The sequence below is a fragment of the Spermophilus citellus genome (genome assembly GCF_964194105.1).
Source record: "Spermophilus citellus genome assembly, chromosome: 4".
NCBI lineage: Eukaryota > Metazoa > Chordata > Mammalia > Rodentia > Sciuridae > Spermophilus > Spermophilus citellus.
The window spans coordinates 170,276,640-170,303,945 of NC_138185.1; the positions used below are offsets into that span (position 1 = coordinate 170,276,640).

At 31.9% G+C, this 27,306-nt stretch overlaps 1 protein-coding gene across 2 annotated transcripts in view; it reads left to right on the forward strand.

Moving 5' to 3' along the window:
• The window catches only part of MDGA2 (MAM domain containing glycosylphosphatidylinositol anchor 2), a gene marked incomplete at both ends in the record, with an annotated part of 775,899 nt that overhangs the window by 671,463 nt on the left and 77,130 nt on the right, over nucleotides 1-27,306 (forward strand). For both annotated transcript variants that reach the window (XM_081292268.1, XM_081292269.1), the window contains one exon: nucleotides 19,859-20,007. In XM_081292268.1, the coding sequence (XP_081148394.1) occupies nucleotides 19,859-20,007 (149 nt within the window). The remainder of the gene's footprint in view (nucleotides 1-19,858; nucleotides 20,008-27,306) is intronic.

Sequence of the window (27,306 nt, forward strand, 5' to 3'; positions counted from 1 at the left end):
GCTTACTATTTTGTAAGCAGAGGCTTTCAGTGCTGATGGAATAAAGGGCAAGCACAGATATTAGTATAAGAAGTAAGGGTATAAAAGTCCAGTGCTATTTCTCACAACTCTCTTACAGTATTTGAATCTATCTGTATTAGATTTGATTTGAAGAGGATAAGAAGCAACCTGAAATTTCAGTTTCCCCTGAGGAAAAACAACCTTATTTAAAAAGGTACTAGAGAATAATACAATAAAATAAAACTCCATGTGAAAATTCACACATCTGTACATGTATATTACATACGTAAAGTTTCTGTTCTTTTTCTTAAGGTCCAGTTTAACACATAGTATATTTGGATTTTTCAACTGATATTGAGTGGTTATAAAACCAATCTGTGAAAGAATCAGAGGACTTTTTAGTTCAGTGGAATCAAAGCCATCTCCCAATCCTCCAAGCATCTATTTAAGCACCTGGCCTCTGTCCATCACCCTGAAGGGATGATTAATGGATGAGAACAGTGCAGAACATGTTCCAAAGGCATGCCAGAAACCAGACTTAAAAGTGGTCAGGAGAGAGATTCCATACATGATAGCCCACAACCTGATCTGGCATCTTTTCTCCAGGGATATTTTGTGATGGGGCTGTAAGTTGAGAAAATCAATAAAGACTTTCCTTGTGTAATTTCTTTTTCAGTTGAAAACTAGAGACTATAATCAAAGTTTCATAATTTCACATGACTTAAGTGAGTATTACTTACTAAATCACCTTTTCTCATAATTCTAATGAACTTTGTCTTTTTAAAGAACTCATCAAAATAACAGTTCCTAGAAGCCCCAGAATCTAACTGCAGACAGGTTAAATTCTGTTTCACAATGAGAGCCAGACCAGTGCTTCTTAGCAATATGATAAGAACAGTTACTTGTGTTCTAATCTTTTTCCTACTCCTGGAGTCATTTTCACGGATCTCTTATTTATTCTTAGAGAGTCACAATGATGCAGTTTCAATAACTAGTTTTCTTTATTCACATCTAAATCTACTTTATTAATTCAAGTTATATGTTTTGGAGAAAATGAATGTTCCTAGAAGATAAACATCATACCTTCTGGGCTTCTTTCCAGATCACTTGAACACCTCTTTCTCCCTGCCTAAATGACATTCAGTACATTCATATTCAGTGATGGACCACCCACATGTGCAGCACCAGCACTTGCCAAGAAGTTAATGCGGTCTCTGAGTACACCATTGAACATTCAGGCCTCAGCCTGGGAGCTGCTGGGTCACTTCATCCATCTGTTCTCACTCCATGCACACACCCCAACAAATGGTCCTTTAAATGAGTACAAAGCTTTTAGATACTGGGGAACTCTTCAGTTTCAAGATACCATATAGCTTTAGGAAAGACTGGGTGTATATATTTTCAGCTTGTTGTATATTCACTATTCCTGAGTTAAATGTTTAAACACTTGTTATTCTCATTCTAGAGATTTAGTCAGTCAATCCTTATCTGTATAAATTCTTGAGTTGATATTACTTTCAGATAATGATATAATATGGCAAATATGGTTGAGTTCCAGGGATAAAATTGTCATTTAGGTTTCTATACTCATAGAGGATAAAGTAGATAAGCAGAGGTTCTTTTGCTGTTAGTATAATCCACAAGTCTATTGAGTATTTGTGTGTGCATTATGGAAGAGAAAAGCTCCTTTCTTTAGGTAGATGTAGTTCCTGTGCCAGGGTACATGTAATAACAAGAGTAATGGAGTCGGGATTTTAGCCCCACTCTGCCCTTTAGCTGGGTGACAGTGAGGCATAGCCATACCAGAAGTGTTGAATATTAGTGTACAATAGGCTCTGGACAGCCTAAATTCAGAAGATAGCTTTGTGACTTGATTATAGGGCAAGGTGCTGAACTTGACTAATGTTCTATTTCATCCTTTATAAAAATGGTAATAAGAATATATTATCTTGCAGGAGATGGTAAATATTAAAAAATATATTATTCAAGTTGATTAACATAGTGCCTGACAAATAAAAAGTAGCAATTGACAACAAACTTCCTTAAAATATTTTATTCTTTTCTAGGGGAAATCAAGCATCTTCTTTTAGCCTAGGAAGAACTGTTTTATTCCCCAGATTTGCTTCCTTATAATGCTTTAGAAGCTGCAATTAGCATATTTTCTGTGACCAGGTAGGACATTGAAAGCAGGCTTACATCAACAAGAAGACCCCAGTGGAAAGCATTTCATGAGAATTTCATGACAGATTTTCCACGACATACATATATTTGTTGTATATGAAGGGAAGGGAAAATCCTTCAATATCTAATATCACAAATATGACTGAAAATAAATTTATTCCTTAATGCCACATTGCCTCTGAGATTTTCTCCTGCTTCAGATGTAGTCTATTTCAAATTTTATACATCTATATTTTTTTCACACACTATTTCAGTTACCTAATTCAAATTCACATAAAATTTTCTCACATGGTACCAATATACAGAAATCTCTGTTCTCATCAATATAAAATTTTTCTTTAATCACTGGAGAATATGAACAATCAGTTCCTGGAAAGGGAAGAAAAGGCCCAGTAGAAGAATAAAAGTGATAAAAGAGAAAACTATGTTGTCTTTTCTGATTGTCCCCATGCATCTGGCTTGTCCCTGTATTGGGGGCTGGTGTTATTAGTGCAACTGTTCGAGAATCAAACTGTAGACATAAGTAGTAGCTTGAGTGACTGAGTGACATGTGATGACATTTTGAGCTGCAGGCACTTCTGTCTTCGTGAACCACTCATCAGTCAAAAAAATTAATAAATTAAAATGTAAAAACTTATGATTGCATTTGTATAAATAAGACATATAATCCCTGTTACTAATTATATTATTTATTCATTCTGTCCTGTTCTATTCATTTTTTCTTCTGATTGTAAAAGAAATTAAAATTAAAACATTTCCTTGGGACCCTAAACTCATGGACCTCAGGTGCTGTGACTCCTTTGCCTAATGGACAAATCAGCCCTGATGTACAAGATGGAAGTTAAGCATTTTCCCCAACTCTCCATGTCAACCCAGTTACTTTCTGATAACGTTCTACCCCCTTTTATGTCAAGAGAATGTTGGAGGTTTTTAGACACAGAACTCAGTCATGGAGAAGGTGATGGAGGAGATAGCTGTAGTTAGCTTTCTTTAGATAGTTTCATGGGCATCTACCATGGCCTGGCGGAAGGTGCAGCAAGAAAAGAAGTCCTTGGATTACATATAAGACATCCTTTGGGGCCCACAAAATCAAAGGAAAATTTTGGGGGCTTAGCAATCTGTAGACTCTATTAATTAACAGATTTTAGTTAGTTCATACATGGGCTTATAAGTGTTCCAATGTGTCTTGTGTTTTTAAGGGGAATATAAATAACATGTGTTTCTTTTCTGAACCACCTAAAAATTAGCAATTGAGTTTCTAAATGGTTGGGAGATACTTCAGTAATTTGATTCTCCACAGAGAACCCAGCAGAATGTCTTAGAAGTGGAACATATAAAATAAGCCAGAAGCTATGGAATTTAAAGAGAATACAATGTCTTCTTCAATGTTACTGCAAAATGGGAGATTTGTAACAAGGGTACCCTCACTACTGTGCTAATCTCAGGAATTGGACACTATGTAGATTTGTTTATTTATTGCTTTCACTTCTATCTTGTAAAATTTTATGATGTAAGAAATTACCTGTCTGACCTCTATGCAACCACACTCTCAGGTATTCTAGAGGTGCCTCAGTAGGTAACACTAGTAATACATTAAAGAAGTGGCAAAACTCTGGAAGATAAGCCTGTAGAGCTTTACATCCAAGTAGAGGAGAATCACATCAACCTAAAGCCATAACTATGTGCTGCCAGATGCAGCATACTAGATAGTTCTTCTGACCTTGTGCTTTTCTCAGCCACTAACATGAAAGTGGGCAAGGCAGTTGATGTGCACCATGTGTTAATGGAGGTAGAAATCTTAGGCTCTGTTTGAATGCTCTCTTTCTTGTGTGCTTAGGTAAAATGTATAACCTCTCTTCCTTCTGATGAAGTGTACTTTTAAATCCTCTTGAGGGTGGATCTGCAGACCAGACAAGAGCAGTAGTTTTGTCAGTTCAGTAATTATGATACTCTTGACTTTTATGATTTGCCATACAAACCATGTTAATATCCTTCCAAACATTTGTCCTTCCCCACTTCTAAGAAGACTAAAAATAAGTTAATATTTGTGAAATTTGGGGGGGAACTGTAGATTTATATATAAATTTGATATACAATTTTTATTTCTCAAGGTTTTTTTTTTTTTGCTCTGTGAGTCCATGTTTGGAGTGGGAAATTTTTTATAATTTTATAATTTTTAATATTTTTTAAACAACAAGCACAAACACGTGTCTTCTATGTATTTTAAATACTCAATAAAGTGGTGGTCATAGATGAAGGGCCCTGCACATTACAAGGAAAAAGATAAATGAAATATGCCTTCTCTCCTTCTCCTTTGTACATTTTCTTCCCTTCACCAGTGGTCAATCATCTTTATTTATAGAATAGCTCTCCAGATTGTTTTGGCTTCAAACATCATTTTAATATGCATAACATTTACTTATGTATTTCCAAGTAAAATGTCAATAGAATTATGTATATTTTTTATTTCCAAATTTTCTTTAAGTCCTATGCAATCTCCTCTTTACATGCCAAGTGTTGAGTGCTAATTATTTTATCAAATCCAAATCATCTTTTTGAATTTTTGGACTAGGTCCTGAAGTAAGCTTATTTTGAAAACATAAAAGACATTACTCATATTTTACGTCTTTTTTTTTTTTTTGCAAAGTATACTCAGGGTTTTAGAGTAAAAGTGTTATTCATTTAAATTGAAATGTTATTCTTTTGAAAATGTGTGTTTATTTTATATTGCCCAAGACAACTATATATATTTGTAAGCCAATAGTGTTTCTATGAATATTTTGTCTTTATGGATGATGCCAAAAATGGGTTAGAGGTGAATCAATTGTGTTAAAAACTGCTTCATTAAAGCTTAAGAAACTAAATGAAAACAATTTAAATATTTAGTTTAAGAATTTCTTCAAGTTCCTGTGCTAGTTAACAATTCAAAATAAAACTATGGACTGGGGATATAGCTCTGTTGATAGAGTGCTTACCTCACATGCAGGAGGCCCTGGGTTCAATCCCCAGCAATGCAATAAATAAATAAATAAATAAATAAATAAATAAAACTATGTTATACAAATTTTCCTACAGAGGCTTTCTTTTCTTTCTTTTTTGGGAGCAGAGGAAATTAGGTATGAGGGAAAGGGGATTTGTATTTATTAAATACATATTGATCTGGCACTGTGATAGGTATGTTGCATAAAACTAATTGAATAATTTAAAAATAATTTGTATAGTTTGGTTCAGTTGAACCTTCACAGATATTTCTGTGAACTTCATAATATAATTGTCATTTTGAAAACCAAGAAAACTCAATTGAAAGAGTAGTAACCACTAATGATTTTAATTTATTTTGTTATTATTAATTTTGTTATTATTTGCTGATTATATATTTACTAATTATTGCTAGAATAAGTAAGGAACCTTGATTTTATATGACAGGGTTCTTCTCAAATGATGTCATGGATTCTTCTGAGAAGTATTTTAAATTGGGGGAAAATTCTTGATGACAAACACATTACCTTCCAACTGATGTTGTTTGGTAAAAACAGATCTTTTTTCTTTTTTTCATAAGATTGATAATTACTAAACCATGTTACTTCAGAAAGCCCTACTTATTTTCCCACCTATTTTGTTCTGAGTATCTTTTTTTCTTAATAATCAATGGCAGGATACTTGGTGAATGATAGTTTTTGGGTCTGATCTTCTTTGTCAAAATTTCTGCTTCTTAGCAATGGGCCTTGAGACCATATTCTTCAATCTTATTTTAGTCATCTCTAACTTCCAAGAGTTTAAGGGAAAAGCTAAAATTTTAATACAAGAAAATGATTTTAGAAGAGTTTATAAAACTAAATATTGTGTTCATTCTGCATTTCAAATTTTGTAGTAGAATGATGTTTAAATATAGACAATTTGAGCTCATGATAAAACAGTTCCACAAGTAGAAGTTTCTATAAATATACTTTTTCTAAATATCTAATTATTAATTATCTAATTATTTTAAAAGTTGCCTGAAAAGGAAAATTATATTATATAATCAGATATTATTTGCATGTGAACTTTAAGTTATTGAAATAAACTATACAAAGTCTAAATTAATAGTTTTCATACAGTTCTAAATACCTTCTTTCAATTTTTTAATTAGGAAAGAAAATTGGCCTCTCCAAAATTTTAATTACTTAATAACCATCGTACTTAATGCTAATGCATTTTAATAAAGAACATGAAGTGCATGATACCATCTGATCATGTGAATTCTGTGATATGACATTTTCTCTAAATGTATCTTTGAAGATTGTATTAATAGTCCCAATCAATTTTGAACTTGGTTGAGAAAGTTGCAAGTAGAAAAGCTTAATGCATGATAATTGAGTTTTGTGAACTTCTGGGTTGTATACACACATTAATTCATTTTGCTCTATATAAATTTTATTATTATAAGATATGTTCTGTTCATCAATGATCATTCAAGCAGCTTTTATTTATTTAAGTAAAACTTTAAAGAAAAATTTTATAAAGACTTTCATTGATATGACTACAATCCAATTGACATTATCTCATTTGCCATGGACAAAAGTAAAAACAAACCAACAGATATTGGTATAAAATATTTTCTGTAGTACACCTTGAACTAATAAAATAGATTGTCTTCCAATTCTGCTAAAATTGATTCAACAGTTGAGTGCTCAATAGTATTGAATCTAAATATATTTCTCCAATTAGCAAAATTTTAATTGATGTACTTTTAATGACATCTCTGTAAGCAGTATGCAGCTGAATTATTCTTCCATTCCCCCAAATAAAAACCCAGACAAACTGATTCGTCAGTGAAAAAAGCATAGTGTTTTGTTTGTTAGTGTTTTGGGTTTTTTTTTAAGTTCTATTGATTTTCTGCATATTCTCAACTGATAGTACAATACATATGAGGAGAGGTATCTGTCCCAGGATTTATAGTTTATTTTAAAAAAGAAGAAGATCAAAGCAACTACCAAAAGCATGATAAAATATACTTTGGGCAGTGTATAAATGCAATGTAGTCTATAACAGCAGTCCTCTTTAAAAGTGAAGGAAGATCTAGAGATCTGACTTCTATGAATAATCCTAAAGAAAGAAAAGATGTGCCAGAATGGTTACTCAACATTAATTCTCACAAAGTATGTGTAAAATTTGGATTCTTGAAACTTAGACATTGTTTGTTATTAAATAAGTTCTTATGAAATCATTTAATCAAAAGAAATATTTATATTAATTGAAGTTTCTTTGAAAAGATTTAAAACTTGTGATAATTTTTAAACATTCATTAATTATCTATTTAAAATATCATTTTATTTATCAACATTTGTTTGTTATGGTTTGAGTTTTTAATATTCCCCCCAAAAGTTTATCTGTTAGAGCAGGAATGTTCAGAAGTGAAATGATTACATTGAGTGCTATAACCTCATTAGTGAATTAACTCATTTGATAGGTTAATAATTTGGATGGGCTACTGTGTGGCAGGTGGGTATAGCTAGAAGAAATAGGTAGCTAGGAGCATGTCTTGGATTATATTTGTCCATGGTGCCCCCTACTCTTTTCCTTCCCAGCTACCTTAAACCAAACAGCCTCCCGCCACCAACCATGATATTCTGTCTCATCTGGGGCCCAGAGCAATGGAGTTTTCTGACAAGAGACTGAACCTCTGAGACCATGAGTCCAAAATAAATTTTTCCTTCTCTAAATTGTTCAAGTTAGATATTTTGGTCACAGCAATGAAAAGCACCAACACACTGATGTTGCTTTATAATACAGTAATGTCTCAAATGCTGAAAAGGTTATGAGAATAATTGGATTTTTCAATACATTTATGACATCTTAAATCCATTTAATTTTTTTCTAGGGGACTTTAAAAAGGTATTGTTTGTAATATATCTGCGATCTGGAATTGGTACTTTAGTTTTAACCAACTATCTGTAGAAGACAAAATAAATTCAGTTAAAATATATTAAAATCATTTGTCAACATCTGGCTATCACATTTGAGAACTTTTAAACTTCTAATCCATTTCATTTTTCCCATAATTTCTTTTCTTCTTTGGATATTGAATACTCATGGAAGAAATAATTATTTAGCTATACTTGAATGCTTCAAATTCTAATGACCTGGTCAAGTTTGAAAATTGTAAAAATGAGAACATAAGAATGTGTAGGCTTGTTGTGTAGCTGAATGTATTTTTCATTTATATTACATTACACTCAAATTATGTCATCCCTTACTATATGCATTTTTAAAGATCTGTTTGAGTGTTAGGTATATTTTAGGTCAAATTCTGTTTAGGTATTTATTTTATATATATATATATATATATATATATATATATATATATATATATATATATATAATTGACATTTAAAAAGATTTTGAAGCATGTCTTCATTTTGTTTATTCAATTATCAAGCTGACTAATTAATTAAAAGTGGTATACATGTTTTCTCAGATGTTGTATGATTCAATTAGTCATTTGCTCTAATAAGGAAGAACTGTATTGTTAAAACAAGCTCACAATGATCATAAGTCTTTCACAACCTCCACCTTTTTAATAATTAGCAAATTGCACAAGTAAGAAATTGCCATAGACTCAGCATTTATATCTAAAGGGTCCCAAACCTATCAGGGGCACCTTCCTTTTCTCTTTAGCCTTGGTGTGTGTGAGAGGTATATGCATTGTTCAAATTAGACCAAATAATCTGGGTTTTGAGACCTTCAATTTTCACATTCTGAGATTAAGTGTAGCTAACTTCCATTATTTATTGCAACTTTGGTTCATAAATAAATAAATTGCATATTTATTTAAAATAAGCCATTTGGCAGACAGAGCCTGAGAAAGGCATTTTTTTAAAAGATGAAAACAGTATATCTTGAATTCTTAGATAAGAACTTAATACATTGTAAATCCTAATATCCTCAATGATTTAGAAAGAGCTTAGCAAACTATAGCCCAGGAGCCAAATACAGCCTTCCAATGTGTTTTGTATGGTCTGTGAGGTAAGCGTGATTTTTCAAATTTTTATTTTTTTGTTTTTCTTTTTCATGGTACTGGGGATACAACCCAGTATCTCATGCATTCTAGGCAAGCACTCTATTATGGAGCTATAATCCCCAGTCCTTTAAAATTATTAGGGAAAAAAAAGAAAAAGAAAAATTCAGTACATCTGAAATTCATATGAAATCCACATTTCAGTGTTTTTAAATATTGTTTTATTGGAACATAACATTCAGTGTTATCTAAGGCTGCTTTTTCTCTATAGTGGCATGGTTGTGTAGTTATTCCAGAACTTTATAGCTCATGATTTAAAGCTTAAATTATTTACTGTTGGACCCTGTTTGAGTCAGCTTTTATCACTGCTGTGATTAAAAGAACCCGCCAGCGGAATTGTAGAGGAGAAAAGGTTTATTTGAGGGCTCACAGTTTCAGAGGTCTTGTTTCATAGAAGGCTGGCCCCATTTCTTTGGGCTCAAGATGAAGCCGAACATCATGGTGGGAAAGATGGCAGAGGGCAGCAGTTAATATGGTGATCAGAAAGCAGAGAAAGACTCTTCTTGCCAGATACAAATATATACTCCAAAGCCATGCCCCACAATGAACTACTTCCTCCAGCCACACCCCACCTGCCTCCAGTTACCAGTTAGTTAATCCCATCCTCTAGGGACTAATTCACTCATTTGTTTAAGGCTACAACCCAATTATTTCTCCTCCAAATCTTCTTGCATTCTTTCACATGTGAGCTTCTGGGGGACACCTCACATCCAAACCATAACAGACACCTTATTGTAAAAATTTGTGGAACCCTGAGTTAGAAGCTGATTTGGTTGAGATCAAGACCACCTCAAGCATCCATGAGGAAAAGGGGAGCAAATTAGAGTCACTTGTTAATGTTTTCCTTCCTAATATGTAAATATTTATATTGACATGAGCTTATTAAAGATTTCTGATGCCTTAAGATACAATCAAATATAGAAACATATTAAGTGCTATATTACTTTTATATTATTGACTCTATTTTATTGTCTTTTTGCAAAAATCATCCAAATGCCAAATGTTTCATTGTTGTACTAACATTATTAAAAACACAGGCAGGCCTGAGGAAGTTTATACTTGGTCAGTACCATTATATCTCCTTAGTAAAGGTAATTAAATAAAATAATGGTTTTATTTAGAGACTTTTTTTCTTACACTTCTCTCTAAAAAAATTAATGTAGATGAGGATTGAAACATTAGAATTATTCTGAAAGAACAAGCAATAATTGTTTTGCATTATTCAGCACCATCTATTGGCCCCCACTTATGTCAAAATTTGTAGAAGGGTCTTAGAAATAAAAATTATCATATTGAAAATATTTTGTGGAATTCTTCTTACATATCAGTATAACATTGCAATGTATTTTCCTACTTAAGTGCATAATATTATAGTATAACTGATTATCCCCAGAGAAAGATTAACTAAAGGAAGGAAGGATAATTATAATTTGGGTATCAAAAAGAAGATAAAAATTGAAACACAAAGAGTAATTTCAGAAAGATAGCATTTGGTTTATGTAATGAAGGTGTGTAGGGTTTCAGAGACTTTTTGTTTTGGCAATCTGAATCACTAAAATGTGAGCAAGAGAAATGTAATCAGTCAGAAAAGTTCACTGATTCATTTATTCAATAAATGCTGACTTACACAGCTTCGTTTTAGTACCATTAGATGTCATTAGAAAAGAAACTGTAATGATTATAAACAGTAGAGAATCCAAAAGATGAATCTGCAAGAGGGGGATTAGGCAAAGATGTGTGGGTAACATTTCTTTTATAAATTATTTTATTAATTATTAATTAATTAACCATCATTTTATAAATTTGGCCATAAATACAATAAATTTGGTTTCAAATTTTTATCAGCTTATTTTCTTCATAAAAATGTTTTGGACATATTACTAGAAACCTATCAGTTCATAAATTAAAAACATATTTATTGAAAGCATTGTTTTGGTGACTAGAAGTTTTTACTGCAACTGATGCTAACATATTTTTTTTCCTTAACATTGTTTGCCAGATAGAAAATATGAATACTCAACTGATGCACAGTGTTTTAAATACAATCATTTGTGGAGAGCCTAAAGCCTATTTCTGTAGCAGTTTTAGTTTGAAAATGCATAACTAACAAATGAGAATGTTGTTCCCAAAGCAACTGTACTTATTTCTGAGCAGATTTAAAAGTTTTATATAGAGATCTCTGTAATTCATTAAGATGGATAATATTTTCAATAATTTTATTGTTTACCCAGTCAAGAAACCTGTGTTCTAGGGCTATAGTTTGTGATCATGGACTGAGTGCTAATGTGGTGTGCACAGCTCTGACTCCAGCAGAAGAACATAGATTTATTTAAGCAATGAATAAAACCAGTTATGTTGCAGTTTTACAATAATGTGGTGAAAATAACCAGTCAATTTAAAATATAAAATCAAAACTTTACTTCAAGAACAGGGGCACTCCTTCTAAATGATTTAGTTGGGTTGTAAATTGTTACTCAGGTCTTGCTTCTTTTTAAAAATGAACTCTCAACAACTTTTAAGTAAGAGATATTATTCTTGACTTCACAGTTGTATTAACAGTTGTTATGTTTTTTTCTTCCTACACACATTTTGACAAATTATCAACTGTTGAGCACTCTTGAAGGCACTCAGTTTCAGGGCTGCTGTGATACCTTAATCCTCAGATAGTGTGCTCTATCAGACACAATGGTTTTCTTTATTAGGTCCTACTTCAAAGTTTTCTATTTTAAAAAATCTGTTTTCAGGCTGGGGATGTGGCTCAAGCGGTAGCACTCTCGCCTCCCATGCGTGCGGCCCGGGTTCGATCCTCAGCACCACATACCAACAAAGATGTTGTGTCTGCCGAGAACTAAAAAATAAATATTAAAAATTCTCTCTCTCTCTCTCTCTCTCTCTCTCTCTCTCTCTCTCTCTCTCTCTCTCTCTCTCCTCTCTCACTCTCTCTTTAAAAAAAAAATCTGTTTTCATATTTCCTTTCAAGCCAAATTGGAATAGGGAGAATCCATTAAATTGGTAATAATTTTTATTACCTACTTCTAATATGATAAAGCCTCATGTTAAATATCACAGAACTAAATGCTAAATATAGGTGACAGAGAGTCCTATTTTATATAACAAAGTATGTTGATTCTTTTCTAAAATTTTCCCTTGACTTCACAGAATGAAGTCTTTTTCTCCTCAAAGTACTCTCTGTACCTCCAATCTTGTGACAATAGCTTTCACATGGCTTTGAATCAAAAGAATAAGTTTTCAAAAGGATAGGAACCCAAGAGGTAATGTCATCCTTTCCTCCTCTTCCAGGGTAAGGTGCACAGAGTTATTTTCCATCTCAGTTGGAGATTCTCATATCCAGGTAGTCTCTGAAGACTGGAAATGTACTAGTTCAACCTCAGTATCCAGTCAGAGGACAGCACTGACCATTTGCTTATTTGCAATCACTTTTGACTTCATCAGCTTTTCTTCATTCTTCAAATCACATGTCTTTTTTTTTTCCATAGCAAGTATCAACTTACTGGTTTCCTGCCTAGGGCTGCTCAACCATTCAACCCATTCTCCTCTTTCCCACTGGGCATTATTATAAAATGTAAAATGAATTTATATCATTTTCTATATTAAAAATTAGAAAAATCCCCATTTTTATAGGATTCTTTTTTCTTTTTTTTTTTACAATCTTAAAGTTTATTTTGTTTTTAAATTGATAGATAAAATTATGTATACTTATTTTATGCAACATAATATTTTGAAGTATATATACATTGTGGACTGATTAAATATTGCTAATGAACACAAGCCTTATCTCACACAGTTCCTTTCTGTTCTTTCAAAACTAATATTCATTAATTCGAAGGAAAAGTAATTCTGGCTCCATCCATTGCATATGTTTTCTTCTATTCTATGGAGAGATGACTGAGATTTGCATATATTTTTTATATTTAATGTCTAGCAGATTATCATTAGTAATCCACTGGCTTAGATGGTCTCTGTGTATAAATAAATTATGACTTGACTCAAAAATCACTTGACCCATGGTTAGCTTGTACTAAAAACGCACGTGGGCAGACAGCTGCAATTCCTATGATTTTTAGAAGGCTTTAAAAACAATCAGTGCATCATTAGTGTTGTTTGAAGTTTGCCTTGGGTTTTTTTAATAGTTATTCCATTTTAGTAGTCAGTAGACTTTTGAGAAGTTTCAAAGTACATTTTATTATTTTTATAAGTTGCAGAGTGTTTTATGGAATTATTTCTTTGCTACCATTTTGCTTATTATAATTATTTGCCATCATAGAGATCTTTTCACACAGGGAAATTACAAACACAGAATACACTATAAAATCTTTTCTCCCACTTCAGGAGTATTGATTAAAATAATTTCTGAATAACTTTACAATGGCATAAATATTCAATTCTTATCATTAAAAAAAGTACTCCATATGTTGCCTGTGAGCTGTTCTTCTTGTGTTAGCCAAGTACATGAATTATGTCAACAGTCCTAGTAAGAGCTAATGATGTTGCTTGTTCTTAAGAAGTGTACAGTTTGATAGGGAAGATGTCACTACATGCTATAACTATATGAGATACTGTGGTAGTTTCAAAAGTATTATCTATAATAGATTCCTTTTCTCCACCTATAGTCATGCTTTATTTCTTCTTTATTCTGTTTTGAATTGGATCATTTCTTTAAGATCAATAAAAATAGCAGATGTCCCCCTCTCTCTTTAATTACTCATATGAAATCTACTTGTAGTATAAATAAAGAGTATTCGTTTGTTTCATAGAAAGTCCCATAGGCTTGTCTACTGTATGACTTCAATTGCTTTAATTATATTTATTTCTGAATTTTATTTCATGTTTCTGTTATCTGAGGTCTAATATTGCTGTTCATTGACCTTGATGGTCACACATAAACTTTTCTTGTGTGTCCAGGATTAGAGGGAATTTGATTTGGGGAATCACAGCATTTTAGGTTGAGTGCATGTTTTTACAGAACCATGTGGTATTGGCTCACCTCTGATATTCTAGCAGTATTACTAGCCAAGAACTTTTTTTTTGTTAGCATAAATATTTCTGTTATCTTCCTGTATGGATGAGAGGCAATCTTTTTCTAGTACACTGAAATGTGTGAGATTATATCATTCACTAATTTTGGTCTAATGTGGGGCATCATTTCTAACTTCTTATCTTGCACTGGAAGATTAACCTCATCTCTGTAGACCTAAAAATCCAGCTCACAAAGTAGATTGCCAAGACCAGCAACACTTTTCTCCCCGCTCTTATTCATCATCTATTTTTCAGTTCTCTGTTTACTGACCCCCTTTTATTGTTTAGGAAGCTTAGGTACACCTCTGAAAAGAGGTTTGTTATAATGTTATCTAACATTCTTAGGCAAAACTTTGTATTTGTTATTGTTTTAGTTACACTGCTATAACAAGAAGTATATTGGTGTAGTGGCTTATGTACTTTTCTTTTCTATATTAAGCGGCCTGAAATAAAATGAACTTGGTTTTATTTATCTAGATTTTGTCAGCACTTCCTAGGAATTAACATGAATTAGTTAATCAAAATCACTGCAACAAAGTAAAAAAAAATGACAGCTATCACTCATATATGTAGACTTGTCCTATAAATCTTTTTCTAAAGTAAATTTAGCTATTTCCTTTACCTTCCTATAGCTATTTTCCAAAGTAATACTTTCAAAGAGCAACATATGTGATCTTGATGACTGTTATATCCTTTAACTTATGGTTTTTATTAAAAAAACTGTACCGAGTTTACCAAAATCAATTCATACAGTCAAGTATATTTTAGTTCTCAGTGTAATTAATTTAGTTTAATTTTATGCATGAATTTATATTTTCAAATTGCAATTTAATAATTTTAAAAGCTATTTTGCAAAACAGAATGCCTGTATTGTATAAAATTCTTTGCAACATTTTGAGCAGCACAATTCTTTTCCATCTATACATTTTCAGAATATTTTAAAATCTAGGACCTAAATATAATGATGCATAATGTTTCTAAAAATAATCTCCCAGTTTAGATAGGGAATGCAGTTCTAGGTCAGTTAATCTAAAATGATTTAAACTGGAACAATTCTGTATAAAAATAAAACTAGAATGTAAAGAGTAAAAAAAAAAATTCTCAGCATTCTTGCTAGAAGTAGAAGAAAACTGCCTGAAGTATAAAAAAGAAAAGAGGATTATGAATTCTTTCTCTGTTCAACCAGCAGATGTCATGTTTGTTTGTCAGAGCCTGAGAGTATTTTAAGATATTTTCTGTGTATTATTGTGTACTTCTTACAAATAAGAGTACATAAGCATTAAATATAATTGCCTTTGAAATTAGAAAGGAAAATTAAACCTGTGATTTTAAATTATAATATATTTCTCAACTGAAATTAGAACTCGTCATTCATTTTTAAAATTTTGTTCAAAGAAAATTTAGTACAAAATATGCCCTGAGATGCAAGCAAGCATATATATACTACTCAAAATTATTCCTGATCAGTATTTATTACTAACCAATACTGTCTATGCATCATATAATTGTTTTTCCCCTTTAATCCTAAAGCAGTATAATTACCTAACAAAAAATAAAACTTTCTCTATTTTTTAACATTCATGAACAAAATTAAGATTCTAGCAGATTATTACTGTATTTGATTATTTATTTTATCATCTTCTATATCATTACCATCTCCACTGTATCCATAACTTTGTCTATGAGACATTTGATTAATCTGTAAGTATTTCTAACATGATTTGCCATAAAGATTTTTACATATAATTCACCCAGTGCAGATAAAAAAGTATATCAGAAAGACTTTTTAATAGTCTACAATTAAAGATAATCTTGAAATTTTATAGTAAAATCACATCAATTTGGAATATTTACATGAGGGTTAGATTTGAGCTTAATTTCATCACTACCTTGAATATCAGTTTTCATAAACAAAATCATATTTCATTATTCACAAGATTTAGGAGCATCTTTTTTAACTCAAGGTCAGACCATTAATCACTTTAAAATTGTTCATTTAAGATGAAGAATCTTCCTAGACTTAAAGTAATTTGTATTTCTGACATGTAGCCCATCACCCACTGGTAGTCAACTAAATACTCCACAAGGATATAGACTTGCCAAAAGCTCAGAATATGATTTCTTGTCTTCATCCCATCTTCCTTCACTCCAGCCTCCTATATGACCCATTTCAGTCTTGGCCCAGAGAACTCAGCTGTTGGAGAAAGCATGCAGCTGCTAGCTTCAGAGGAGGAAAAGCCCAAAGAGATATTTCTGAGTAGAATTAATTATGATTTCTTTTCTTACACAGACTTGGAGATAATCTCAGGAAAGAAATTTTAGCCTTTTTTAGGCATTTCAAAACGTATGGTCTGCATCCTCTTGCATCAGAATAGAATAACCTTAAGTATTTATAATATATCTGGATGTCTGGGCCCTGCCTTACAAATGAATGTGTATTCATGCATACTAAATTTGTTGAAACATTATTCTTTAAAAAAAATATGGACTTTCAAGAGTAATACTTTCATGAAGTTATGAGATAATTTATAAATAATAGTTCCTCCATATTTAAGCCATATGTAATCTAAAATTAATTAAGGAATCAAATTCAACTTGATAGTAGGCAAACATGTCATCACATCCTGCAAATTTAAGAATAAAAGGTACCTTAGTGCCTGTCTCTGGTGGGCAAGTATTCATATCAGTCCTGCTAAATGGCTGTTTAAGTATTGACTAAATACTTCTACTGAAGGGAAATTCATGATCTACTCAGATAGGCAATTCCTTATTCAAAAATCATTAGTAGAATATTTCTAAGTCAAAATATGCATCCTTCTAATAGGAAATCACTAGTATTCATCTTATTTTATAACTATTCACATTTAGTCTGATTTTCATCCTTTGATAGATTTTCAACTATTGAATAACTATTGAATATATTTTAAGAATATATTCAAGTGTATGAACTTCAAGTTTCCTTAAAATCTAAATAAAAGTTATCTGAAAAGTCTGAGAACAAAATTTATCTGTTAGGGAGATTTGTTTTCTTTCTTTGCTAACCGTACCTAATTCTGACTCTGTGCTCTCCTTGCTTTTCTTTGAATACAATATTCATTTTGTTAACAAAGTGCTACAGTAGAACTGAGTCGAATATCCATGTGTTTCTCGTTGGCTACATAATAAAAACAACTTCCAACCCTATTAAAAAGCATAGTTATGTACTAATGACCTAATGAAAACTATTGCTATAAATAAATGTGGGTGTTTGGACAAGGAGCCACTCTGCCACCTTCCCTACCTCTGCACCTTGCCTCTGTCTCCTCTTTATTATTATTCTTTACACAACAACACTGGGCTCACCTCTGCAGTACTCTAAATACTGCTCTATAACAAAAGCAGGCTAGGTTTATATTACTCCCGTAACCTGCTCATTAATTCATCTGCAGGTACTGGCATTGATTTTGTTGTTGCTGTTTGCAGAACTGAGCATGGAACCCAGGCCTCACACATGCTAGGCAAGTGCTCTATCACTGAGCTGTACCCTCAGCCCTGGTTACTTATATCAAACCCTGAAGTTCTTTATATGATCCATTTTCAATTAAGTTATTCACAGATCATTTTTTTAAAATGCACACGATGTTGATGTAGGAGACTTTGCCAAGTGTTACTAAACTTCGTATATTTAATTCAATGTATTTAATTGTACTAGTAAGCCTGTCAAACATTAAATTCCATTCATCTGACATCATTGGTGAAACGTGTTTTATCTTAAAACTATCCTTTATCTTCAGGGGTGATAGAGACTATTATTTCCATTCTTAGTGTTCAAAATTTATCCTTTAATCATCTGTTATACATTTTTCTGGATCACCTTTTCCACAACCCTTAGGTGATAATGATTGATGATGAGGAAATGTACCGAATCATGTATGAGAATGTTCTGCACACAGTTAGAACCCATGTAAATATTTTATCTTTAATCTAGAAAAGAAAAATCAGAAAAGAGGTTGAATAAGTGATGATAAGTGTACAATTTATTTTTTTCCAGCAAAAATTGCAAAGAATCTCAAAGCTATCTGAAAAGTCTGAGAACATGTGACCAATTTCCAGGAGAAATAAAGCCAGGCCTCCTCAATCCCTGTATGGGGCAGAATAGTTGGCACTAGTAGGCTCAAAGTATTGCTGGGTTATTAAATAAATGTATTGTTGGTAATAAAATAGTCTATGTTTCAGGATATTAGAAAATTGGATCTATAATTCCAAATGGTCTGCATAACTTTTATTTTGGCAATGGGGAAAAAATAAAGTGATATGGTTTGTGTTTGCTAAATCCACTTTCAAGTGTATGGACTTCAAGTTTCCTTAAAATCTAAATAAAAGTCTCTTCCATATTAACCAAAATTCCTTTGTTGTTGTTAAATTATTGTCTTTTCAATTAAATAACATAAATAAAGTCTCCAAAGAATAATGATATTTATTTTAGAATTGCCAGTATTGCAATGGGAATACACTCCATAATAAATTGTAAGTGAATTCAAAGAGGTTGAGGCAAGGTAATTTTTTGAAGGCAAGATGAAGGGGAGTGCGTAAGATATTTTGAAATAAGAATACTTGGCTAGAAGGATCAATATCAAGGGCTGAATCAGGTCACAATTAAACAGACAGCTGTGGGGCAGACATCCTTACAGAAGTATTTTCTATGTAAGGTTACAGTGGTCTTTGTGCACGATTGTAATTTTGAAAGTCTTTTTATGAAGACTATTTTTAGGAATTCAGGTATAAGATACTCTCTTTCATAAGCTTCTAGTCACTTTATTTATTTGGGGGCCAGGGCTTGACAGAAGTGTCTCCATTTTGATTCACAATTTTAAGTTCAAGTGTATTGTACAAAGCCACAGATAACACAAACCCAGGTTTTTATTTTCACTAATTTTTAAATAAAGTTAACCACTTATTTTCTAATGCACTTGTTTGGACTTCCAGGATAGCAAATTTTTTGCTTTCTTCCTGTCCACTGGTTGTTCCACCAGAGGTCTTTGTGTACCTCTGGTTTTTTCTTATAACTCTTAACCTTGAGTAGCCCCAGTGCTTAGCCCTTGTCTTCTCACACTCCATTGGTGATCTCATATCCTTATCCCTTTTAATTTACTCTGTATTTATGCCCATGGTCAGCAATGTTCTAGCTCCAATCCTGACCACTCCTGTATTCCAGATGAATATCCTACTCCATACTGTATGTCTCCATTTAAATCACTGGAATCATTGAAAAAGTATTTCCTGAACTTCTCTCCCTAATTAATCCTCCCATAGCTTTCCCTTGCAGTCAATAGAAATTTTATTCTTGGAATTGCTTAGGCCTAGAACCTTGGATCACCCTTGATCTTTCTCTTCTTCATAACAATGCTCATTCCATCAACCCTTCTTGAGGCTACTCTCAAACATATTATAAAATTGATTAGATATCAATAGTATGAATTTTCAAATAGAAGAATTGTTTATAAAATATGGAGTAGAAAGTAACACTTGGGCCAAAGATAATTTTGAGGATGTTGACAGTCTATTATGTCATCATTCACATTTGAGCACAATTTCTGTTTTCAGGAAAGGCCTATGCTCCAGAATTCTATTACGATACCTATAATCCTGTGTGGCAGAACAGACACCGTGTTTATTCCTACAGTCTGCAGTGGACACAAATGAACCCAGATGCAGTGGACCGCATTGTTGCATACCGGTTGGGTATTCGGCAGGTGAGAAATTTAAGTGGTGTCTTTTTTTTTTAATTATCTCCTGTATAGACTTTGTTATTATATCTTTTCTAATCATGTCACATGAATTATAGAATATAATTTCTATAATTATAATTATGATATATCATATATGATATATATTATATCAAAGGTAATATGACTTTGTATAACCTACTCTGAAGTACTTACAAATTTTTGAAATTAATGTATGCTTTTTCCACCATGGTGGAAAACATATTAAAGTTATATCCTTTGAGTGCTTTGAACTCCTTTATCACTAGACATACTTGAGAAATTATATGGCATAATTGCCATGAAAGGAGCTTATTTAGGGTGTGCTCACACTTCCCTAAACTTTGTAACCATTTGCCTTGGTTCCTATGAAGCTACAAGTCTTCCATATTTTTACTTGATCGGCTCAAGGTATATACAGAATGTTTTAAATATATAACTACTTTAGTAAAATGAGACGAAATAATAAAGTATGATGATTTCTTAAGATTAATGGGTTACATGGAAAAATTTTTATCTTTTCCAAATTAACCACTATTAAAGTCACTTATCCTTTGTGGTATAATGATATTTTGAAATTTAAAAATAGGTCTTTACATTGCTTGTTGCTAGACAGTGTATTATCTGGGTGACTATTTCAGGATAACAAAAAAGTTTTGAAGATTTATCTGATTACCCCAATATCTATTAGTTTTCTTCCACAATTTCACATGTTGCAAATTTTCAGTATGTGTTCCATTTCTTAGTTAAATCACAGAGTACATTTTTAGTTAGACCATTAGAAAGGACAAAATTTTCTTGGAGAAAAAGCAATCAACATGTTTTATCTTAAAACCATCCTTTCTCTATCTTCCTCACAAAATTTTAATAAAGAACCTTTTGAGATATATCATTCAAATTAAGACACATTATAAAGCAAATAGTCTCATCCTGCCAACTTAATAATCTCAAAAACATAAACTGGATTTTCCTAGTGAAAACATCTGGCACTTGATAATTACTGCTTTTTTGTCTAAGTGTTCCTAGGTCTCTGATCCAGCAGATCACAGTGGACCTTTTGGAATTTTTCTCTAATTGCCTATCCATCACTTACATTGGTCCTCGGGTACAATAGTAAATCCCAGATCCACATCAAAATAGTTTGTTCTGCTTGTTCTTATTTGATGAATTTTCTTGATAGGGAAGATAAAAAAAAACAATAAAATCAGTCTAACAGTTCTTTTTCCCTCAGGTGATGGCATTATTTCTTTTCTCAGCACAGCTAGTACTGTAAAATCTTTTTTATTTGGAGCATCTTAGAGTATTCTTGAATTCACACCTCACACTGTTTTTTAAAATGCTTAATACATTGTTTGGTCATTCATGCTCATATTTTATCATACATCTTTTTTAAATTAACCTATGGACCTAAAACCATAGCTTTTTAAGATGATACCCGTCTGTTTTTGTAATATTCTGCAACAAGCAATGTCTTCTACTATTTTCTGCTATAATCTATTTTGAATGGTAGAGTCAGAATTTTTTATTCAGTTTCTCATGTTCTTCCTCAGTTATTGTCTTTAAGTAACTTGTCATTAAAATCTAAAGAGGTACCTATTTAAAATCTATGGAATGCACCCAACTCTGCTCATCATTCTCATCATTTCCTCTTCCCTTATCTCTCCCCAATGCTTTTTTCTTTCTTTCTTCCTTCCTTCCTCTTTCTTCCTTCCTTCCTTCCCCTTCCTTCCTTCCTTCCTTCCTTCCTTCCTTCCTTCCTTCCTTCCTTCCTTCCTTCCTTTCTTTCTTTCTTTCTTTCTTTCTATCTGTTTTAATTCTAAGACAGGGTTTCACTAGGTTGCTTAGGGTCCTACTAATATGCTGAGGCTGGCCTGGAACCTTCCTGTCTCAGCCTTCTGTGTGGTTAGGATTATGGCATGTGCCACCAAGCCCAGTTTATCATTTTCTCTCTTTAAAATGGTTGAAATATTTGTTTTCACCAAATGTCTCTGTGGTGCATGCAATGCAGAATTGTTCTCTATCAGTCAAAGTTGGCAGAAAAGTAGTTACCAATGAAGTGTCTCCACCACCAAATTAGAAGATAGATTTTGGTAGAGTTGAATTCCTCCCAAGAGGGAAACAATTAATTAAGTCCCTTCTTTATCGTCCATAGTTTTTACCCAGTATTAGCAAACTGTCTTCTTTAAGGGGGGTTGAAGGTTAGGATTTTTGGGGAGAGGGAGATGGAGGTTAAGATTGCTATGCTATTTTCTAACAATTCTCTCTTAAAATGTTTCATTTCTGCCATGAATAGCTCAAAATTCCTGTGTTTACTTTTTTGAACATAAAATTAATATATAACTCTGATATTCAAGGATACATATTTCCCAGTCAGTGTGTTGTTATTTTTAAACAAGTCAATTATTGTTCTCCTATTCTGATTCTTTGTTATACATTATGCATGTATGATATGTGCATATAAAACCCTTTTCTGTATTCTATTAAAATAATGAATTCCAAACCTACCTGGCTTACAAGTCTAGACAGTCTACCCTCATCATTACTTAGCTATATAACCATGAGATTGGTTCTACACATATGTAAACCTGATTTCCTATCCTGTAAACTGAAGATCATGATACTCATCTAGCAATTGGAGTTGTTTTTGTAAAGTTCTGCAAATGTGAACAATAAGGTAATGTTTGTAGATATCATGTAAGAAAAAAAAACAGCATGAATATACACTTCTCTTTCTACTACCACCTTCGTTGTATTCAGTCCTCACATCAGAAATTATTACATGCAAAATGGCCTCATTAAACAACATTTCTTTTGAATTTTGACTTACATATAAAATTTTAGAGTGATAGGGCAAATGCATTTCATATATAAATGTATATGATCCTTTTTTAAAAAGTTCCCCGCTTCATACAATAAGCAGAGGTATTACTCTGAATAAGTTCATTTTTCTGTATCATCTTAAAAATTTTAGATTCCTAATATTCCATTTATGTACATTTAGTATCAAGGGCATGTGTCTTAGGATACAAGATAGCAGCATTTAAAAATCATTCTTAAATTATGTTCTGATTATCACTTTAATTGATATTTTGTCTTATATACATATGGCCCTTTTTTATTCCCCAAGCTATCATAGAATCTTGAATCAATGAACTTTTTAACATAGTCAACGTAACTTGAAACGTTATCCATAAACATGTTAAGAAAGTGGCCAAAGCAACATAAGTTTTTCCTTTTTTTCAAACATTGATTTTCATCCAATAACTAGTGTTTATGTGTTTGACTATCAGATCAAAGAATTATTAATTTATGTTACATATTTTATGATTTTTTTCTTTTTTGCAGTGCCTGGGCCTCACTTACACTAGGCAAGCACTCTACCACAAATCCACACCCCACACTAATTTTATGATTTTAAAGTTATATTATTTTAGGCCATTTGCCTATATTAAGCCTATTGATCTAAATAATTTTTCCATCCTTTAAATAACTATACTATCAAAAAATCTCTTCCCTTTTAATATCAAACATGTTCTTAATTACACAATATATTTGTATATTAGTAGAAGTCTAAAAAAAGGTTTGATCCTTTAAGACAAATGGAAAATTCATTTCTAAAGATCCTGTTTTGTTTTTAATCTATAAACCTTTATATCCTCATTACCTATTCTTAAATTGAATATGATTGTAGAATTATTGTGGTATTGTTAAATCCATGGCTGGATGAAGCTGGTAAGTTGAAACAAGCATTCTTTTCAGTTTCCTATTAATATTAGCTAACTATTTTTGTTGAACTATATGGCCTATTATTAAATGTAATGAGGAACATTGTCTCAGACTTTAAGTAGGCTTATTCATTTTATTAAGAATAATTTCAGTGTATCTAGGAAAAGGCACTGAAATTCTAGAATTATTGCTGTAAAAGACTTAAGAATAACAAATATATCACAAGAAGCCAAAAAATTAATTTGTATAAAAAAGTTTCCCCAAAATATGAATGTTCTTAGGTTATATTTTTTAGGTTCAGCCAAGCAATTGTTTAATCTCCTTAGACAGCTACCAGCCTCCAATTATTTGCTTCATTTGTTGCTTAAGAGGAAAGAGAAAAAGTTTATTTGAATGTCTGCTTCCTTTGGTATCTAAGGAATTAAGAACAAAGCAAAGCTCTTCCTGAATTATCCAAATATACTGAATAACATAAACATCATTTTGATTCATTTAAAACACACTCAATTATAGTTTCTGCTACAAAAGAATTTTAGAGTTTTATGCAGTTTCCTTTTTTATTGTGACATAGAGGGGCACAATGACTCTGACTTTTTGACTGTCATCATTGGAAAGAAGATTATTTTATTGACTACCTTAACAGCCCCTGTTCTGAATTTGTAAGTCATGATATATTAAAATGCTTGCAGTTAACATATTAATTTGCTTACCCATCCAGACAATAAAACTTTGGGTAAATTAATCATATGATAACTGTCTGAAATTAAAAATGAAGTACTGTCCTCAATGTCTGTTAAAATAAATAAGTTCTGCAATAGAAACACATAAAAAGTGCCATAGAAATAGATGTAGGAGCAGTTAGTGCAACCTGATAGTGGACTAAGAAACATGAGTGCCAAGATAGAAACAGTTGGTTTTAAAGGTTTTCTTTTAAGTTTTCCTTTTAGACACTAACTATGAATAACCACTATCAATAACTCTTCAAAAATATGCATTTTGGCATAATTATTAGATGAATTGATTATAAAGTCATATTGTTCTACATCCACATGTAATCACTGAACTGTTCCTAATCTTTCCTACCAGTTAAAACATTTAAAAGTTATTTTAGTAAATTATTCATTTCCTACTTTTTTGTTAAAGGATTATTACTATAATAGATTGTGGTTATTTTTGTCAAAATTATTGTACATAATTGACAGTAAGCTTGATACTTGAAATAATCACTATTCCTAAGTACCTAGTTGAATACAATAACTGAAAAAGAGGGAGATTTTGAAGAGAATGTGCAATATTAGTTGATTCTGAGGAATGAATTTTTTATGCTTTCGCAAATAATATGACATGTACTTTGTCTGTGATACAGTCTTCAGATGCTAAAGGAGAATGGTAGGATAAGATAGAAGAGGAATTGAAATAATGTATGTGCTTGACTTAACCAGTTGGGCAGGTTGTTCACAGAGACATTTGGAAACATTTGACATTGGTTATTTGATGCCATTTCAGGGAAATCTGTGGAAATCTGATAAACAATCTAGATTATTTGCGTAGTTTTAAATCTTGAATAAAATAATGTCTTTTATAATCTGATAATCTTAAGTAGAGTGTATTGAATGATATTACAATAGACAACACAGTAGGGCAGCTTTTGAGGTATCTGTGACTTAGGTTGGAACAGTGAAAGAGGAAAAGAAAGAAATATTGAGTTGAGAAGAGATTGGACTGAGAGGAATTTGAATATTAATTTAATTTTGAGGAAACATTTTGAAAAGGGTCATGACCTTGTATTCTCTGACATTCATTTCAACTTCTTTAATGAATTTTCTGGAAAGCATCAAATACGGAGATAAGAGAGGGAGCCAGCAATACAGAGAATTATAGGAAAAACATTGTTTAAATGGGCTCTTTAGCTCTGGAAAAGAAATAAGCCCTAAGCCAGTTATTTAGTGAAATTATTACCAAAAAAAAAATAACACTATATCAATCTGCTTCTTTCCTGTAAAAATAACTTAATAATTTATGTATTAGTAAGAAAAATTATGTATAGTCAATTGGAAAGAGCTGGGTAAGGTATGGATCTTTGACTGATACAGATAGCTATGTTAAAAGGGTGCCTTATTTTAAAATAACCATGTCTAAGAATATTCCATGTTCTTTCTGAGGAGTTTTCTCAGTCTTAAGTCCTTTGTTAAATTTTATTCTTTTTAGTAATGTTGCCTGGGCAAAATAATTAGAATTTTCCTTTTTATTGACCCTGCACAGGGTAGAAAGATTTTGGAGTTGAAGAGTATTGAATTATTGACAGAAATAAGATACTGTAAGCATGTTCATATTTTCAAACTTAGATTTGTTAAGTTAGAATGATATAAAACAAGTAAAGGTACACTAGGCGGGAACATACTATTAGAACCATGAACACTTCCCCGTGAATGTGTAAGTTTTTAGGTCAAAAGCACTAGACTCCATAGCTGAAGTTGGCAGAAATGTGGAAACATGAACTTACTACCCAAATACTGAAACAGAAGAATTTCCATAAAAGAGAGAGAAGGAAAAAACAAAGTAGAAAAAGATGACATTTAAAAGGAAAATTAGGAAAGAGTCTATGATTTTCTGTGTGTGTGTGAAAAGGGTCAGATTTGTACTTTCAAACAAAATTGTAAATGATTAGAAAATCATGAATATTTAAATTACCATATATCAACAAATCAGTTTTAGTTTTTTTTTATTGAAACTAATAAATTTATTTAATTTTAAGAGGCAGATAGAAAAAAGGATCTTATGTGGGTTTAATATTATTCTGAAGTCAACTGATTCCAACCTAATTAAATTGATCTGATATCCTGGCTGTCCACTTGAATCAATGTTTTATCAAAGAACTAAAGAAAAACTGATATACATAGATGAAAGAGCATTTCTTAAGTTTCTGTACTATTTTGTTTACATAAAAACAATAAATGCAGAATAATTATGAATTCCAATACTTTGATTCATGTAAAATAAACTCTCCATTAGACCAATAGAAGTTCAGTGTCTTAAATCACTAGGGGTAGAGAATTCATTGGATTACAGTCATTCATCCAAATAACTGTGAAGAAAAAAATAAAATTATCAGAAACTTAAATGGAGTATGGTGTTCAGATTAACAGTTGCTTTTTTTTCTTTTAGACCTCAACACCATGTAAGTCAGTTGTTTGAATAGACATTTATAGATGGATTTATAGTCTAAATGTTCATTTTATTTACTGCACCTATTCACAAACTGAATACATTATTTTCTTTGTGTTGTAGCATTGCCTCTCATACTTCAGTGTTCATCAGATTTATTGAAAAGATTTGTTAAACCAGTTGCTCAGTTAGTGGATCTGGAGTCAGACCTTAGGTTTCCCACTGTCATTTCTTTTTTTTTTAATTGGTTGTTCAAAACATTACAAAGCTCTTGACATATCATCTTTCATACATTTGATTCAAGTGGGTTATGAACTCCCATTTTTACCCCAAATACAGATTGCAGAATCACATTGGTTACACATCCACGTTTTTACATAATGCCATATTAGTGGC